Source organism: Leuresthes tenuis, unplaced genomic scaffold (genome assembly GCF_036924035.1).
Source record: "Leuresthes tenuis unplaced genomic scaffold, fLeuTen1.0.hap1 SCAF_8, whole genome shotgun sequence".
NCBI classification, from domain to species: domain Eukaryota; kingdom Metazoa; phylum Chordata; class Actinopteri; order Atheriniformes; family Atherinopsidae; genus Leuresthes; species Leuresthes tenuis.
In genome coordinates, this window is record NW_027325362.1 from 745,502 (window position 1) to 760,501 (window position 15,000).

The 15,000-nt window shown below is 51.4% G+C and overlaps 1 protein-coding gene across 3 annotated transcripts in view; it reads left to right on the top strand.

Annotated features, from left to right (window-relative positions):
- psda (pleckstrin and Sec7 domain containing a) overlaps positions 1-15,000 on the top strand; it is a 51,142-nt gene that overhangs the window by 35,355 nt on the left and 787 nt on the right. For all 3 annotated transcript variants that reach the window (XM_072390443.1, XM_072390444.1, XM_072390445.1), the window contains 7 exons: positions 5,438-5,481; positions 5,870-6,060; positions 6,377-6,447; positions 11,857-12,014; positions 12,109-12,253; positions 12,334-12,477; positions 14,437-15,000. The exon at positions 14,437-15,000 is cut by the window's right edge and continues 787 nt beyond it. In XM_072390443.1, coding sequence (XP_072246544.1) covers positions 5,438-5,481; positions 5,870-6,060; positions 6,377-6,447; positions 11,857-12,014; positions 12,109-12,253; positions 12,334-12,477; positions 14,437-14,760 — 1,077 coding nt within the window. In that variant the 3' untranslated portion in view covers positions 14,761-15,000. The remainder of the gene's footprint in view (positions 1-5,437; positions 5,482-5,869; positions 6,061-6,376; positions 6,448-11,856; positions 12,015-12,108; positions 12,254-12,333; positions 12,478-14,436) is intronic.

Consider the following 15,000-nt stretch of genomic DNA (forward strand, 5'->3'; position numbering starts at 1 on the left):
CTTTGTGGTCTTTTTGTTTTTGTTTTGGTTGGTTCTGTGTTGTTTTCAGTCTCTTTTGGAGGTTTTTTTGCTCTCTTTGTTGCTGTTTTTGTCGTCTTGTTGGAAATGTTCGCCACCATGACGGCACCCACTTTGTGGCCTGACGTTCAGAGCTTAAATTGTCACTCTGTTGCTTCTTTTTAAGAACTAAAGTCAGGGAAAAATGGGTCTAAACTGATCTCAGCGCCTGCGTCTTTGTCTTATTCACTGAAAAGGAGTCTTTAGATTAAAAACAGGCGTCATGATGTCTGAACAAAGGCCTTAAAGACCTTAAACTCACCAGAATCTGTTCAAATGGCACGAATCGGCGGGCAGGTGGCGCCCCCTGCTGGCTTTAGGTTGGAAATCAGTCTCTGACTCATTGGATTTTGCTTATTCGCTGTTAGCATCTTTCTGTCACTGCGAGGACTCGGCTGGTTTGTTGTTCTTAACCTTCTTCAGGCGGTTCATCTGGTTTTCGTTCTCAGAGAAAAAGCACCTGAGACTCACCTGAGGAACCGCTGAAACGACTCTGATCCGCCTCAACAGCCTCCAAATATTTAGCTAATTCAGGCAGATTAAGTCATTTAATTTCATTTAATCGTTTTTTGTTGGAACATTTGATCAGACAGAAGAATAAATTCATAGAATAATTCAGTAAAAAACAAACAAACAATAGATAAATAATAGGAAAATATTTTTGTTGTACAGAATAGCATAAAATATTTAACATAAAGTCACAAAAAACATGAATAAAGTATTTTATTTCCTTAATTTCAGCCATAGCAAATTTAAGGTTTAATATTAGTTAAATATTAAATAAACACAAAAACAAAAGAAATAAATATTTAAACAAATATTTTGAGATGAAAACGTTAAAAATGTTGAAGCTAAAAAAATTCCATAAAATAAGCATTTTTTCTCTGAATAAAACAGAATAAAACCTGAAGCGCGGCAGTAAAATGTGTTTTAAAAGGTGTTTATTGAACAGGCAGAGTATCGATCCGTCGGATCGTCGTCTCTCGGCTGCCTTCAGCTCTGTGGATCCTGCTGATGATTGACAGCTCAGAGCAGAGCCGGGGGCGGGCTGTAGCTCCCATCCCTGAGCTCTGATTGGCTGCTTCAGCCCAGAGAAAATGCGCATTGCGAGAGCGAGGAAAAGTAGAGAGAGGAAGAGGAGGAGGAGGGCAAACGGTGCTCAACAGTTCAGAGTCTCAGCAGAGGAAGAGGAGGAGGAAGACGGAGCTCACCTGCCCAGACGGAGGGATTTTCCTGCAGGAAACAGAAGAAGAAGAAGAAGAAGAAGAGCAGGGCTGAAGTTAGAGGACAAACACCTGAGGAGGACTCCTCCGGTTTTTGGAGAGCAACAGGACAAACTTTCCCTTTTTCCTCCTCTTCTTTGAGCCGATCCATCAGGGCGCTGACGTCAGGTTTCGGCGCTCTCTCCCTGCCTGCCTGTGTGGGCGCGCTCGCTCGCCTCCTTTTCTTCTTCTTCTCTGTTTGGAGGCGGCGGAGATCTCCGTCACGCAGCTTTATTTGAGTCGGAGGGATTCTCCTCGCCGCTGCGTCAGGAGGCAGCTCAGGGCTCGCCGTTCTGGGCTTTTTGTCTGAGTGATTCGCACGTCTCTGGCGGCGGGTCGTCGGGGGAACCGACCAGAACGCGGCGCCGGGACGGTTTGGAGCGTTTGTTGAACAGGAGGCCGACAGCAGCGTCAGACGCAGATTAATCAGAGATCCTCTTTACTTCTCTGATTTTAAACAGATTAACCCCAGAAGTTCGGAAGTTTCTTCTCCGTAAACTGAAAAAAGTGTTTAAATATTAGCTGAATACATCATAAATATTTATATTGTATCATATCAGCTGTTCTGAGACCTGAAGAATATCTTATTTTTCCAACTTCAGATAAAAAACTTCTTATTTTAACGAGTTAAATGTTTCAGAAATAAGGAAATTTTCCATTTAAATCATGTTTTTTGGAGCAGATGATCAATAAATCAGATTTTATCCTGCTGACAGATTTTTATTGATCATCTTTCAGAGCTAATTTGACTCAGATTTCAGGCCCAAATGTAACAGAATCAGTTTGAATAGCGGTTCTGTTGGGTCTCAGCGGGTCGGGATCCAGAACCGGATGCTGTTTTTATGCAGAATGAATAGAATCGGATCCATAATGCATCAGGCCCGGCTCCTCTGAGGACCCGACCGAACCATCAGCTGCTGGATCAGAACCAGAAACCCGTTCTGGCAGCCAGAGGCAGAACCTCCTGTTGCTGGACTCAACAGATGAAACTCGCCTGATTTGAAGCATCATTTTTCACAGATTTTTGTGTTTTGGAACCTTTAAAGAGAGAATTCTCCATTTTTCTTGGTGATTAAACCCTCGAACCTCCGGTTCCGTCTCAGTCGTTAAACCCGAACCGTTCGCCGCCATGATTGGCGTCAACAGCATCCACTCGTCGGGCCGCATGCGGTCGCGGTCGCTCTGCTCGGTCCGGAGTGGGCGGGACTCCAGGGACTCTGACGCCTTCAGGTATCCCAGAGCGCCGCGGTCCCGCTCCCTGAAGCCGCTGGCCTTCCCGGACCTGCTGGGAAAGTCTCAGGACGGACATCAGCACCAGAGCCGCAAGAAGAAGGTAGAGGCAGGAAATGAGCAGGTTTCAAATCTGTGTGCAGGTCAGAGTTCAAAGGGTCCAAAAGATCACGGCTTCTTAAACGCTTCAAAGGGACGAAAACATCATTTAAATTCAGTCTTTTTGTAATTTATTATCTTCACTGAACTAAACTGAGCTCTGATTCATTGATTTATTTTTGGTTCTTCAACTTATAAACAAATTAGACTGACGAGTTTATAAAGAAGCTGCCTTCTGCCCCTCTGCCAGCAGGGGGCGCCACCTGTAACTGACCGGTAACTGTAGCGTTCTGCAGCCAGCAGGGGGCGCCGCCTGTAACTGACCGGTAACTGTAACGTTCTGCAGCCAGCAGGGGGCGCCACCTGTAACTGACCAGTAACTGTAACGTTCTGCAGCCAGCAGGGGGCGCCACCTGTAACTGACCAGTAACTGTAACGTTCTGCCCTGCAGCCAGCAGGGGGCGCCACCTGTAACTGACCGGTAACTGTAGCGTTCTGCTGCCAGCAGGGGGCGCCACCTGTAACTGACCAGTAACTGTAACGTTCTGCCCTGCAGCCAGCAGGGGGCGCCACCTGTAACTGACCGGTAACTGTAGCGTTCTGCAGCCAGCAGGGGGCGCCACCTGTAACTGACCGGTAACTGTAGCGTTCTGCAGCCAGCAGGGGGCGCCACCTGTAACTGACCGGTAACTGTAGCGTTCTGCCCCGCGGCCAGCAGGGGGCGCCACCTGTAACTGACCGATAACTGTAGCGTTCTGCAGCCAGCAGGGGGCGCCACCTGTAACTGACCGGTAACTGTAGCGTTCTGCCCCGCGGCCAGCAGGGGGCGCCACCTGTAACTGACCGGTAACTGTAGCGTTCTGCAGCCAGCAGGGGGCGCCACCTGTAACTGACCGGTAACTGTAGCGTTCTGCAGCCAGCAGGGGGCGCCACCTGTAACTGACCAGTAACTGTAACGTTCTGCGGCCAGCAGGGGGCGCCACCTGTAACTGACCGGTAACTGTAGCGTTCTGCAGCCAGCAGGGGGCGCCACCTGTAACTGACCGGTAACTGTAACGTTCTGCAGCCAGCAGGGGGCGCCACCTGTAACTGACCGGTAACTGTAACGTTCTGCAGCCAGCAGGGGGCGCCACCTGTAACTGACCGGTAACTGTAGCGTTCTGCAGCCAGCAGGGGGCGCCACCTGTAACTGACCGGTAACTGTAGCGTTCTGCAGCCAGCAGGGGGCGCCACCTGTAACTGACCGGTAACTGTAACGTTCTGCAGCCAGCAGGGGGCGCCACCTGTAACTGACCGGTAACTGTAGCGTTCTGCAGCCAGCAGGGGGCGCCACCTGTAACTGACCGGTAACTGTAGCGTTCTGCAGCCAGCAGGGGGCGCCACCTGTAACTGACCGGTAACTGTAGCGTTCTGCAGCCAGCAGGGGGCGCCACCTGTAACTGACCGGTAACTGTAACGTTCTGCAGCCAGCAGGGGGCGCCACCTGTAACTGACCGGTAACTGTAGCGTTCTGCAGCCAGCAGGGGGCGCCACCTGTAACTGACCGGTAACTGTAGCGTTCTGCAGCCAGCAGGGGGCGCCACCTGTAACTGACCGGTAACTGTAACGTTCTGCAGCCAGCAGGGGGCGCCACCTGTAACTGACCGGTAACTGTAGCGTTCTGCAGCCAGCAGGGGGCGCCACCTGTAACTGACCGGTAACTGTAGCGTTCTGCAGCCAGCAGGGGGCGCCACCTGTAACTGACCGGTAACTGTAGCGTTCTGCAGCCAGCAGGGGGCGCCACCTGTAACTGACCGGTAACTGTAACGTTCTGCAGCCAGCAGGGGGCGCCACCTGTAACTGACCGGTAACTGTAGCGTTCTGCAGCCAGCAGGGGGCGCCACCTGTAACTGACCGGTAACTGTAGCGTTCTGCAGCCAGCAGGGGGCGCCACCTGTAACTGACCGGTAACTGTAGCGTTCTGCCCCGCGGCCAGCAGGGGGCGCCACCTGTAACTGACAGTTTGTCAGGTGATGTGAGCCAAAGAAAAGTTCCCGTTTTAACATCCAGGTTCCAACAGATTAAAATGAATCCGAGATAAAGTGAAACTGGAAAAATACTGAGGGGGGGGGGGGGCCCAAAGTTTAAGGAGTGAATTTAATCACCTGATGGTGACATCACTGATGACATCACTGATGACATCACACTGAACACATTTCCCCGTTTCCTTTTCTGAACTCATAAAGCTGCTTCTTCTTCTTCTGTTTTTCATGTTTTTCTGTCATTTTCTCCACATAAAAACAGCAGAAAATCAGAGAAATGAACCTCAGGAAGAATCAGTGAAAAGTCTCTCATCAGATCCTGATTCTGCAGCGTCTGAGTGGCAGAAAACTGCTGTTTATGTCTGTTAGTTTGTCCAGAAACCATCAGAGAGGAGGAGGGACAGCAGCTCAGCATCTGTCACATCTGTCTGTTCCACCGCCAACAGCCCCCCCCCCCACTCTGGTTTCCATTCAGACCCCCCCGTGCCCCGTCACCTCCACCTTTTCCCCGTCACCGCCATCTGGTCGACCCGTTGAAAGCCCCGCCCTCTCCCTTTCCTCCTCTGGAACATTTTGAACACGAAGCCCCTTTAATACAGGAATAATTCAGATAAATCTGGTGTTAATGTGGGACTCTCAGCCTGTGGGGGGGCGGTTTAAGGGGATTTCAGACGAGCTGAGCACAGATAAACCCTGAAGAAGTCCTGAGTGATGATGACCTGTGTGTGGGTGCGTGCACGTGTGCGTGCACGTGTGTTTTCTCTGCAGACGCTGTACAGCTCCATCAAGAACGAGAAGCTGCAGTGGACCATGTAAGTGTGAATTTACTCATGAAGTGTGTGTTTTTCCCCGCTGCCACGGCTCTTATTTAAGCCTCTGTTGCCGTGGTAACCATCCCCTGCTGTAATTGCAGGTCAGCATCCCAACTTGACTGTTTGTTTGCCTTCAGCTTCTGTTCTTCCTCATTTATCCTCCACAAAGTGACTTTAAGTCACTTCAAACCGAAGCTTTTTTCTTTCTTTCAGCTTAGAAAGTTGGAAAAATGAGCACCTTGGTCAAAAAAAGCTGCAGCAGATGGTTCAAATCACAGTGAATTTATCCTCGTTACTGATTTAAAGTCGAATTAAACTTCAGATTGAAATGAAGAGTTTCCGCCGCCACATTTTTAACTTTAACTTTTCTTCTATCGATCCGCTGAAGCGATGAAGAGGAGTTGAGGAAGTCCATGTCGGAGCTGGCTGACGTCCGCACAGACTCCGCCTCCCACACCATGAGGCGCATCGGGAGTGGCGGGAACCCGCTGGTGGGCGTCGCCCAGCAGGCCGACGGCGAGCTGTACAAGAGCGGCTTCCTGGTTCGGAAAGTCCACGCCGACCCCGACGGGAAGAGAAGTACGACCTCCTCGTTCCTCCTCTTTTATCCTCAAGCTTTTGATTTATTCATGTGATGAACTTCTTTCTTCTTCTGTCCTGATAAAATGTTTAACTGACACAGAAGAAGAGAAACGAAACCGCACCAACACTGTCGCTGCTGAGTTTTTAACTTATCCAGCAGGAGACAAAACAAAGATGGAAAAACATTGTTTGAATGTCAGCAGCTCTTGAACTTTGTTGCTTCCAAGCTTCTGAAGTTTATTTTTGAGCTGTTTATCAGGACGTTACTTCAGGTGATGCTTCCTGATATCCCATCATGCCTTGCTTGTTGCAGCGCCGCGGGGTAAGAGGGGGTGGAAGACGTTCTACGCCATGCTGAAGGGTCTGGTGCTGTACCTGCAGAAGGTAAGCACCTGGACTACATTTCCCAGAAGCCTCTCTGTTTTAAATGGTGGAAATGAACAAGAAACTTTAACTTGTCACATGTTGCCGGTCACATGATGTCGGTCACATGATGTCGGTCACATGTTGCCGGTCACATGATGTCGGTCACATGATGTCGGTCACATGTTGCCGGTCACATGATGTCGGTCACATGATGTCGGTCACATGATGTCGGTCACATGATGCCGGTCACATGATGTCGGTCACATGTTGCCGGTCACATGATGTCGGTCACATGTTGCCGGTCACATGATGTCGGTCACATGATGCCGGTCACATGTTGCCGGTCACATGATCCCGGTCACATGATGTCGGTCACATGTTGCCGGTCACATGATGTCGGTCACATGATGCCGGTCACATGATGTCGGTCACATGATGCCGGTCACATGATGTCGGTCACATGATGTCGGTCACATGTTGCCGGTCACATGATCCCGGTCACATGATGTCGGTCACATGTTGCCGGTCACATGATGTCGGTCACATGATGCCGGTCACATGTTGCCGGTCACATGTTGGCGGTCACATGATGTCGGTCACATGATGCCGGTCACATGTTGCCGGTCACATGTTGCCGGTCACATGATGTCGGTCACATGTTGCCGGTCACATGATGTCGGTCACATGTTGCCGGTCACATGATGTCGGTCACATGATGTCGGTCACATGATGTCGGTCACATGATGTCGGTCACATGTTGCCGGTCACATGATGTCGGTCACATGATGCCGGTCACATGATGTCGGTCACATGTTGCCGGTCACATGATGTCGGTCACATGTTGCCGGTCACATGATGTCGGTCACATGTTGCCGGTCACATGATGTCGGTCACATGATGCCGGTCACATGATGCCGGTCACATGTTGCCGGTCACATGTTGGCGGTCACATGATGTCGGTCACATGATGCCGGTCACATGTTGCCGGTCACATGTTGCCGGTCACATGATGTCGGTCACATGTTGCCGGTCACATGATGCCGGTCACATGATGCCGGTCACATGATGTCGGTCACATGATGCCGGTCACATGTTGCCGGTCACATGTTGGCGGTCACATGATGTCGGTCACATGACGTCGGTCACATGACGCCGGTCACATGTTGCCGGTCACATGTTGCCGGTCACATGATGTCGGTCACATGTTGCCGGTCACATGATGTCGGTCACATGTTGCCGGTCACATGATGTCGGTCACATGATGCCGGTCACATGATGTCGGTCACATGTTGCCGGTCACATGATGTCGGTCACATGTTGCCGGTCACATGATGTCGGTCACATGATGCCGGTCACATGTTGCCGGTCACATGTTGGCGGTCACATGATGTCGGTCACATGTTGTCGGTCACATGTTGGCGGTCACATGATGTCGGTCACATGTTGCCGGTCACATGATGTCGGTCACATGATGCCGGTCACATGTTGCCGGTCACATGTTGGCGGTCACATGATGTCGGTCACATGATGTCGGTCACATGATGCCGGTCACATGTTGCCGGTCACATGTTGCCGGTCACATGATGTCGGTCACATGTTGCCGGTCACATGATGCCGGTCACATGATGCCGGTCACATGATGTCGGTCACATGATGCCGGTCACATGTTGCCGGTCACATGTTGCCGGTCACATGTTGGCGGTCACATGATGTCGGTCACATGACGTCGGTCACATGACGCCGGTCACATGTTGCCGGTCACATGTTGCCGGTCACATGATGTCGGTCACATGTTGCCGGTCACATGATGTCGGTCACATGTTGCCGGTCACATGATGTCGGTCACATGATGCCGGTCACATGATGTCGGTCACATGTTGCCGGTCACATGATGTCGGTCACATGTTGCCGGTCACATGATGTCGGTCACATGATGCCGGTCACATGTTGCCGGTCACATGTTGGCGGTCACATGATGTCGGTCACATGTTGCCGGTCACATGTTGGCGGTCACATGATGCCGGTCACATGTTGGCGGTCACATGATGTCGGTCACATGTTGTCGGTCACATGATGCCGGTCACATGATCCCGGTCACATGATCCTGGTCACATGTTGGCGGTCACATGTTGCCGGTCACATGTTGGCGGTCACATGATCCCGGTCACATGATCCTGGTCACATGTTGGCGGTCACATGTTGCCGGTCACATGTTGGCGGTCACATGATGTCGGTCACATGTTGGCGGTCACATGATGTCGGTCACATGACGTCGGTCACATGATGCCGGTCACATGTTGCCGGTCACATGTTGCCGGTCACATGATGTCGGTCACATGTTGCCGGTCACATGATGTCGGTCACATGTTGCCGGTCACATGATGTCGGTCACATGATGCCGGTCACATGTTGCCGGTCACATGTTGGCGGTCACATGATGTCGGTCACATGATGCCGGTCACATGTTGCCGGTCACATGTTGCCGGTCACATGATGTCGGTCACATGTTGCCGGTCACATGATGTCGGTCACATGTTGCCGGTCACATGATGTCGGTCACATGATGTCGGTCACATGATGTCGGTCACATGATGTCGGTCACATGTTGCCGGTCACATGATGTCGGTCACATGATGCCGGTCACATGATGTCGGTCACATGTTGCCGGTCACATGATGTCGGTCACATGTTGCCGGTCACATGATGTCGGTCACATGTTGCCGGTCACATGATGTCGGTCACATGATGCCGGTCACATGATGCCGGTCACATGTTGCCGGTCACATGTTGGCGGTCACATGATGTCGGTCACATGATGCCGGTCACATGTTGCCGGTCACATGTTGCCGGTCACATGATGTCGGTCACATGTTGCCGGTCACATGATGCCGGTCACATGATGCCGGTCACATGATGTCGGTCACATGATGCCGGTCACATGTTGCCGGTCACATGTTGGCGGTCACATGATGTCGGTCACATGACGTCGGTCACATGACGCCGGTCACATGTTGCCGGTCACATGTTGCCGGTCACATGATGTCGGTCACATGTTGCCGGTCACATGATGTCGGTCACATGTTGCCGGTCACATGATGTCGGTCACATGATGCCGGTCACATGATGTCGGTCACATGTTGCCGGTCACATGATGTCGGTCACATGTTGCCGGTCACATGATGTCGGTCACATGATGCCGGTCACATGTTGCCGGTCACATGTTGGCGGTCACATGATGTCGGTCACATGTTGTCGGTCACATGTTGGCGGTCACATGATGTCGGTCACATGTTGCCGGTCACATGATGTCGGTCACATGATGCCGGTCACATGTTGCCGGTCACATGTTGGCGGTCACATGATGTCGGTCACATGATGTCGGTCACATGATGCCGGTCACATGTTGCCGGTCACATGTTGCCGGTCACATGATGTCGGTCACATGTTGCCGGTCACATGATGCCGGTCACATGATGCCGGTCACATGATGTCGGTCACATGATGCCGGTCACATGTTGCCGGTCACATGTTGCCGGTCACATGTTGGCGGTCACATGATGTCGGTCACATGACGTCGGTCACATGACGCCGGTCACATGTTGCCGGTCACATGTTGCCGGTCACATGATGTCGGTCACATGTTGCCGGTCACATGATGTCGGTCACATGTTGCCGGTCACATGATGTCGGTCACATGATGCCGGTCACATGATGTCGGTCACATGTTGCCGGTCACATGATGTCGGTCACATGTTGCCGGTCACATGATGTCGGTCACATGATGCCGGTCACATGTTGCCGGTCACATGTTGGCGGTCACATGATGTCGGTCACATGTTGCCGGTCACATGTTGGCGGTCACATGATGCCGGTCACATGTTGGCGGTCACATGATGTCGGTCACATGTTGTCGGTCACATGATGCCGGTCACATGATCCCGGTCACATGATCCTGGTCACATGTTGGCGGTCACATGTTGCCGGTCACATGTTGGCGGTCACATGATCCCGGTCACATGATCCTGGTCACATGTTGGCGGTCACATGTTGCCGGTCACATGTTGGCGGTCACATGATGTCGGTCACATGTTGGCGGTCACATGATGTCGGTCACATGACGTCGGTCACATGATGCCGGTCACATGTTGCCGGTCACATGTTGCCGGTCACATGATGTCGGTCACATGTTGCCGGTCACATGATGTCGGTCACATGTTGCCGGTCACATGATGTCGGTCACATGTTGCCGGTCACATGATGTCGGTCACATGATGCCGGTCACATGTTTCCGGTCACATGTTGGCGGTCACATGATGTCGGTCACATGTTGCCGGTCACATGATGTCGGTCACATGATGCCGGTCACATGATGTCGGTCACATGTTGCCGGTCACATGATGTCGGTCACATGTTGCCGGTCACATGATGTCGGTCACATGATGCCGGTCACATGTTGCCGGTCACATGTTGGCGGTCACATGATGTCGGTCACATGTTGCCGGTCACATGTTGGCGGTCACATGATGCCGGTCACATGTTGGCGGTCACATGATGTCGGTCACATGTTGTCGGTCACATGATGCCGGTCACATGATCCCGGTCACATGATCCTGGTCACATGTTGGCGGTCACATGTTGCCGGTCACATGTTGGCGGTCACATGATGTCGGTCACATGTTGGCGGTCACATGATGTCGGTCACATGACGTCGGTCACATGATGCCGGTCACATGTTGCCGGTCACATGTTGCCGGTCACATGATGTCGGTCACATGTTGCCGGTCACATGATGTCGGTCACATGTTGCCGGTCACATGATGTCGGTCACATGTTGCCGGTCACATGATGTCGGTCACATGATGCCGGTCACATGTTGCCGGTCACATGTTGGCGGTCACATGATGTCGGTCACATGTTGCCGGTCACATGTTGGCGGTCACATGATGCCGGTCACATGATGCCGGTCACATGTTGCCGGTCACATGATGCCGGTCACATGTTGCCGGTCACATGTTGCCGGTCACATGATGTCGGTCACATGTTGCCGGTCACATGATGTCGGTCACATGTTGCCGGTCACATGATGTCGGTCACATGTTGCCGGTCACATGATGTCGGTCACATGATGTCGGTCACATGTTGCCGGTCACATGTTGGCGGTCACATGATGCCGGTCACATGTTGGCGGTCACATGATGTCGGTCACATGTTGTCGGTCACATGATGCCGGTCACATGATCCCGGTCACATGATCCTGGTCACATGTTGGCGGTCACATGATCCCGGTCACATGATCCTGGTCACATGTTGGCGGTCACATGATGCCGGTCACATGTTGGCGGTCACATGATGTCGGTCACATGTTGTCGGTCACATGATCCTGGTCACATGATCCTGGTCACATGATCCTGGTCACATGATTTGCAGGACGAGTATCGTACGGAGCGGGAGCTGACGGAGGAGGACGTGAAGAACGCCGTCTCCATCCATCACTCTCTGGCCATGAGAGCAGCAGATTACAGCAAGAGGCCGAACGTGTTCTACCTGCGGACCGCCGACTGGAGGGTGTTCCTGTTCCAGGCGCCGTAAGCCGCTCTTCTTCCTCCTCTTCCTCGGTGTTTAGCTTCTTTTTTAGACGCCATGCGGCTTTAAACCCTGTTACCATGTTTCCTCCCGAAGGAACGCAGAGCAGATGCAGTCCTGGATCACCCGCATTAACGTGGTGGCGGCCATGTTTTCTGCCCCCCCCTTCCCGGCGGCGATCGGCTCCCAGAAGCGGTTCAGCCGTCCTCTGCTGCCGGGGTCCAACACCAAACTGTCGCAGGTACCAACAGAACCGGAGCCCACATCTGTCAGAGCTTTTATCTGACGGCGCTTCATCGGTTTCCTCGTCTGTCCCAACAGGAGGAGCAGGTCAAATCCCACGAGAACCGCTTCAGGGCGATTTCCTCTGAGCTGGTCGAACTCACCGCCTCCACGCCGGACCGAAAGGTGAAAGGTCGTGAGCTGGAGGAGCACAAACTCCGGAAGGAATACCTGGAGTTTGAGGTGAGCTGTTTCACATACAAACAGGTGAACACCACAGAAGAAGAGCCATGCAGGTGTCCAACCAGCCAATCAGGTGTCAGCGGGTCGGTTCACTTCAGGAGCTTCACATTAAAACTTAAAATCAAACTCAGGAGAGTTTGTCCTGATTTAAGCTGCTGGACGTTCACAACAAACACAGAAACAGGAAGCTGCTGGTGGTCAGAGGTCAGAGGTCAGACTGAAAGGCACAGCCACAACCACAGGAAACCAATTCCACTAAGATCTCTCCTAAAGTTCCTTAAAATAAATTTAGCTCCAGCTTTTATAAATCTTATTCTGCCTTTTTAACTCCTCTGGATTTAGTGATCCATGAACATGCTAATATGCTAATATGCTAATCTGGCCCCACCCACATCTCCACGCCTCCCCTGAATCCACTGTTTGTTCATATCTTTGAACCAGAGGGATTTCTAAGAACATGGAAGGAATTGTTGTTAGCTCCACAGGCTACGTTAGCTAGCTTTCATTAGAGTCTCAAGGTCCTGATCAGCTTCATTTCTTTATTTATTTAAATAAAAACAGGAAGCAGCTGCAGAGATTCACTGAAACATGTTAAAACCTGAACCTAAACCCAGAATCTGAGGCAGAATCAGAGTTTTTTATCAGTTCTCAGCAGCTTTAAAGTGAATATCTGGTCTGAGCTCCTTTATTCTCCAACACAAATCAACTCTTTCCTTTAACTGGGGAAACCTTAAACCTGAGTTTGGGGACAGATGAAGAATCAGGTGTTTTTAACAGAAATGTGAGGCTCAGCAACACTGAATCTGAAGATGGAAAAACACGCTCTGGTCTGAGCGGCGGCTGCAGATGGTTGGTCAGCGGCGACAGCATGAATCCATGGAAACAGCCTGCAGCCAACAGTCCAGCCTGCAGCCAGCAGTCCAGCCTGCAGCCAGCAGCCTGCTCCTTTAATGCAGAAACATTTCAGTGAAGCTCCCTCATCAGGCCGCCGTCGTTCTGTTTTTACTTTAAACACGAGCAAAAACTGCAGCAAATTAACTACTCACAGCTGCTAAAATGTCCCACTCTGCTGAGAGACAGTGAACTACTCACAGCTGCTAAAATGTCCCACTCTGCTTAAAGAGTGAACTAGTCATAGAAGCTAAAATGTCCCACTCTGCTTAAAGAGTGAACTACTCACAGGAGCTAAAATGTCCCACTCTGCTTAAAGACAGTGAACTACTCACAGGAGCTAAAATGTCCCACTCTGCTGAGAGACAGTGAACTACTCACAGCAGTTAAAATGTCCCACTCTGCTGAGAGACAGTGAACTACTCACAGCTGCTAAAATGTCCCACTCTGCTTAGAGACAGTGAACTAGTCATAGAAGCTAAAATGTCCCACTCTGCTTAAAGACAGTGAACTACTCACAGGAGCTAAAATGTCCCACTCTGCTTAAAGACAGTGAACTACTCACAGGAGCTAAAATGTCCCACTCTGCTGAGAGGCAGTGAACTACTCACAAAAGGTAAAATGTCCCACTCTGCTAAAGGACAGTGAACTAGTCACAGCAGCTAAAATGTCCCACTCTGCTTGAACACAGTGAACTAGTCACAGCAGCTAAAATGTCCCACTCTGCTGAGAGGCAGTGAACTAGTCACAGCAGCTAAAATCTCCCACTCTGCTTAAAGACAGTGAACTACTCACAGGAGCTAAAATGTCCCACTCTGCTTAAAGACAGTGAACTAGTCATAGATGCTAAAATGTCCCACTCTGCTGAAAGACAGTGAACTACTCACAGCAGCTAAAATGTCCCACTCTGCTGAAGGACAGTGAACTAGTCATAGAAGCTAAAATGTCCCACTCTGCTGAAAGACAGTGAACTAGTCACAGCAGCTAAAATGTCCCACTCTGCTGAGAGACAGTGAACTATCCACAGATCTGTTTCCATGGCGTCTAACGTTCCGTCTCTCTTCACAGAAAACCCGATACGGTACGTACGCCATGCTGATGCGAGCGAAGCTGTCCAACGGAGACGAGGATCTGACGGCCTTTGAGTCTCGGCTGTTTGACGACGGCGGTTTGCAGAGGGCGCACTCGAGCCCCACGCTGCCTCAGGACGCCGCCAGCAAGGAGAAGATCCGAGGGACCAAGATGTCGAAGAGCTTAAAGGTCACCTCATCTTCTTCGTCCAAGAGTGGCGGCGCCGCCAAAGACGGAAGCAAGAGGAAGAATGGCGGTGGCGGGAGCAGCCAGCAGCTGGAGCTGCAGAAGCAGAGCAGCCGACAGGAAGAGGCGGCGTAACGGCGAGGAACTTCACGGGAGGAGCGGCTGACCTTTTCTGTTCACCTCAGCCTCCTCCTGATTGGTCTGAGAGGCGTTCGAGGTCAGCAGGAGAGGAGACACTTGTCAGGGAGGAGGGTGACGGACTGGTGGAGCCGTCAGTTTTTCTTCTCCAATCACCACGCAGCTGCTGGCTTTCACAATAAAAGCTTTATTTCCTGTCAGTCTGTTTCGGGGCGTTTTGTTGTGAAAGGACGGACT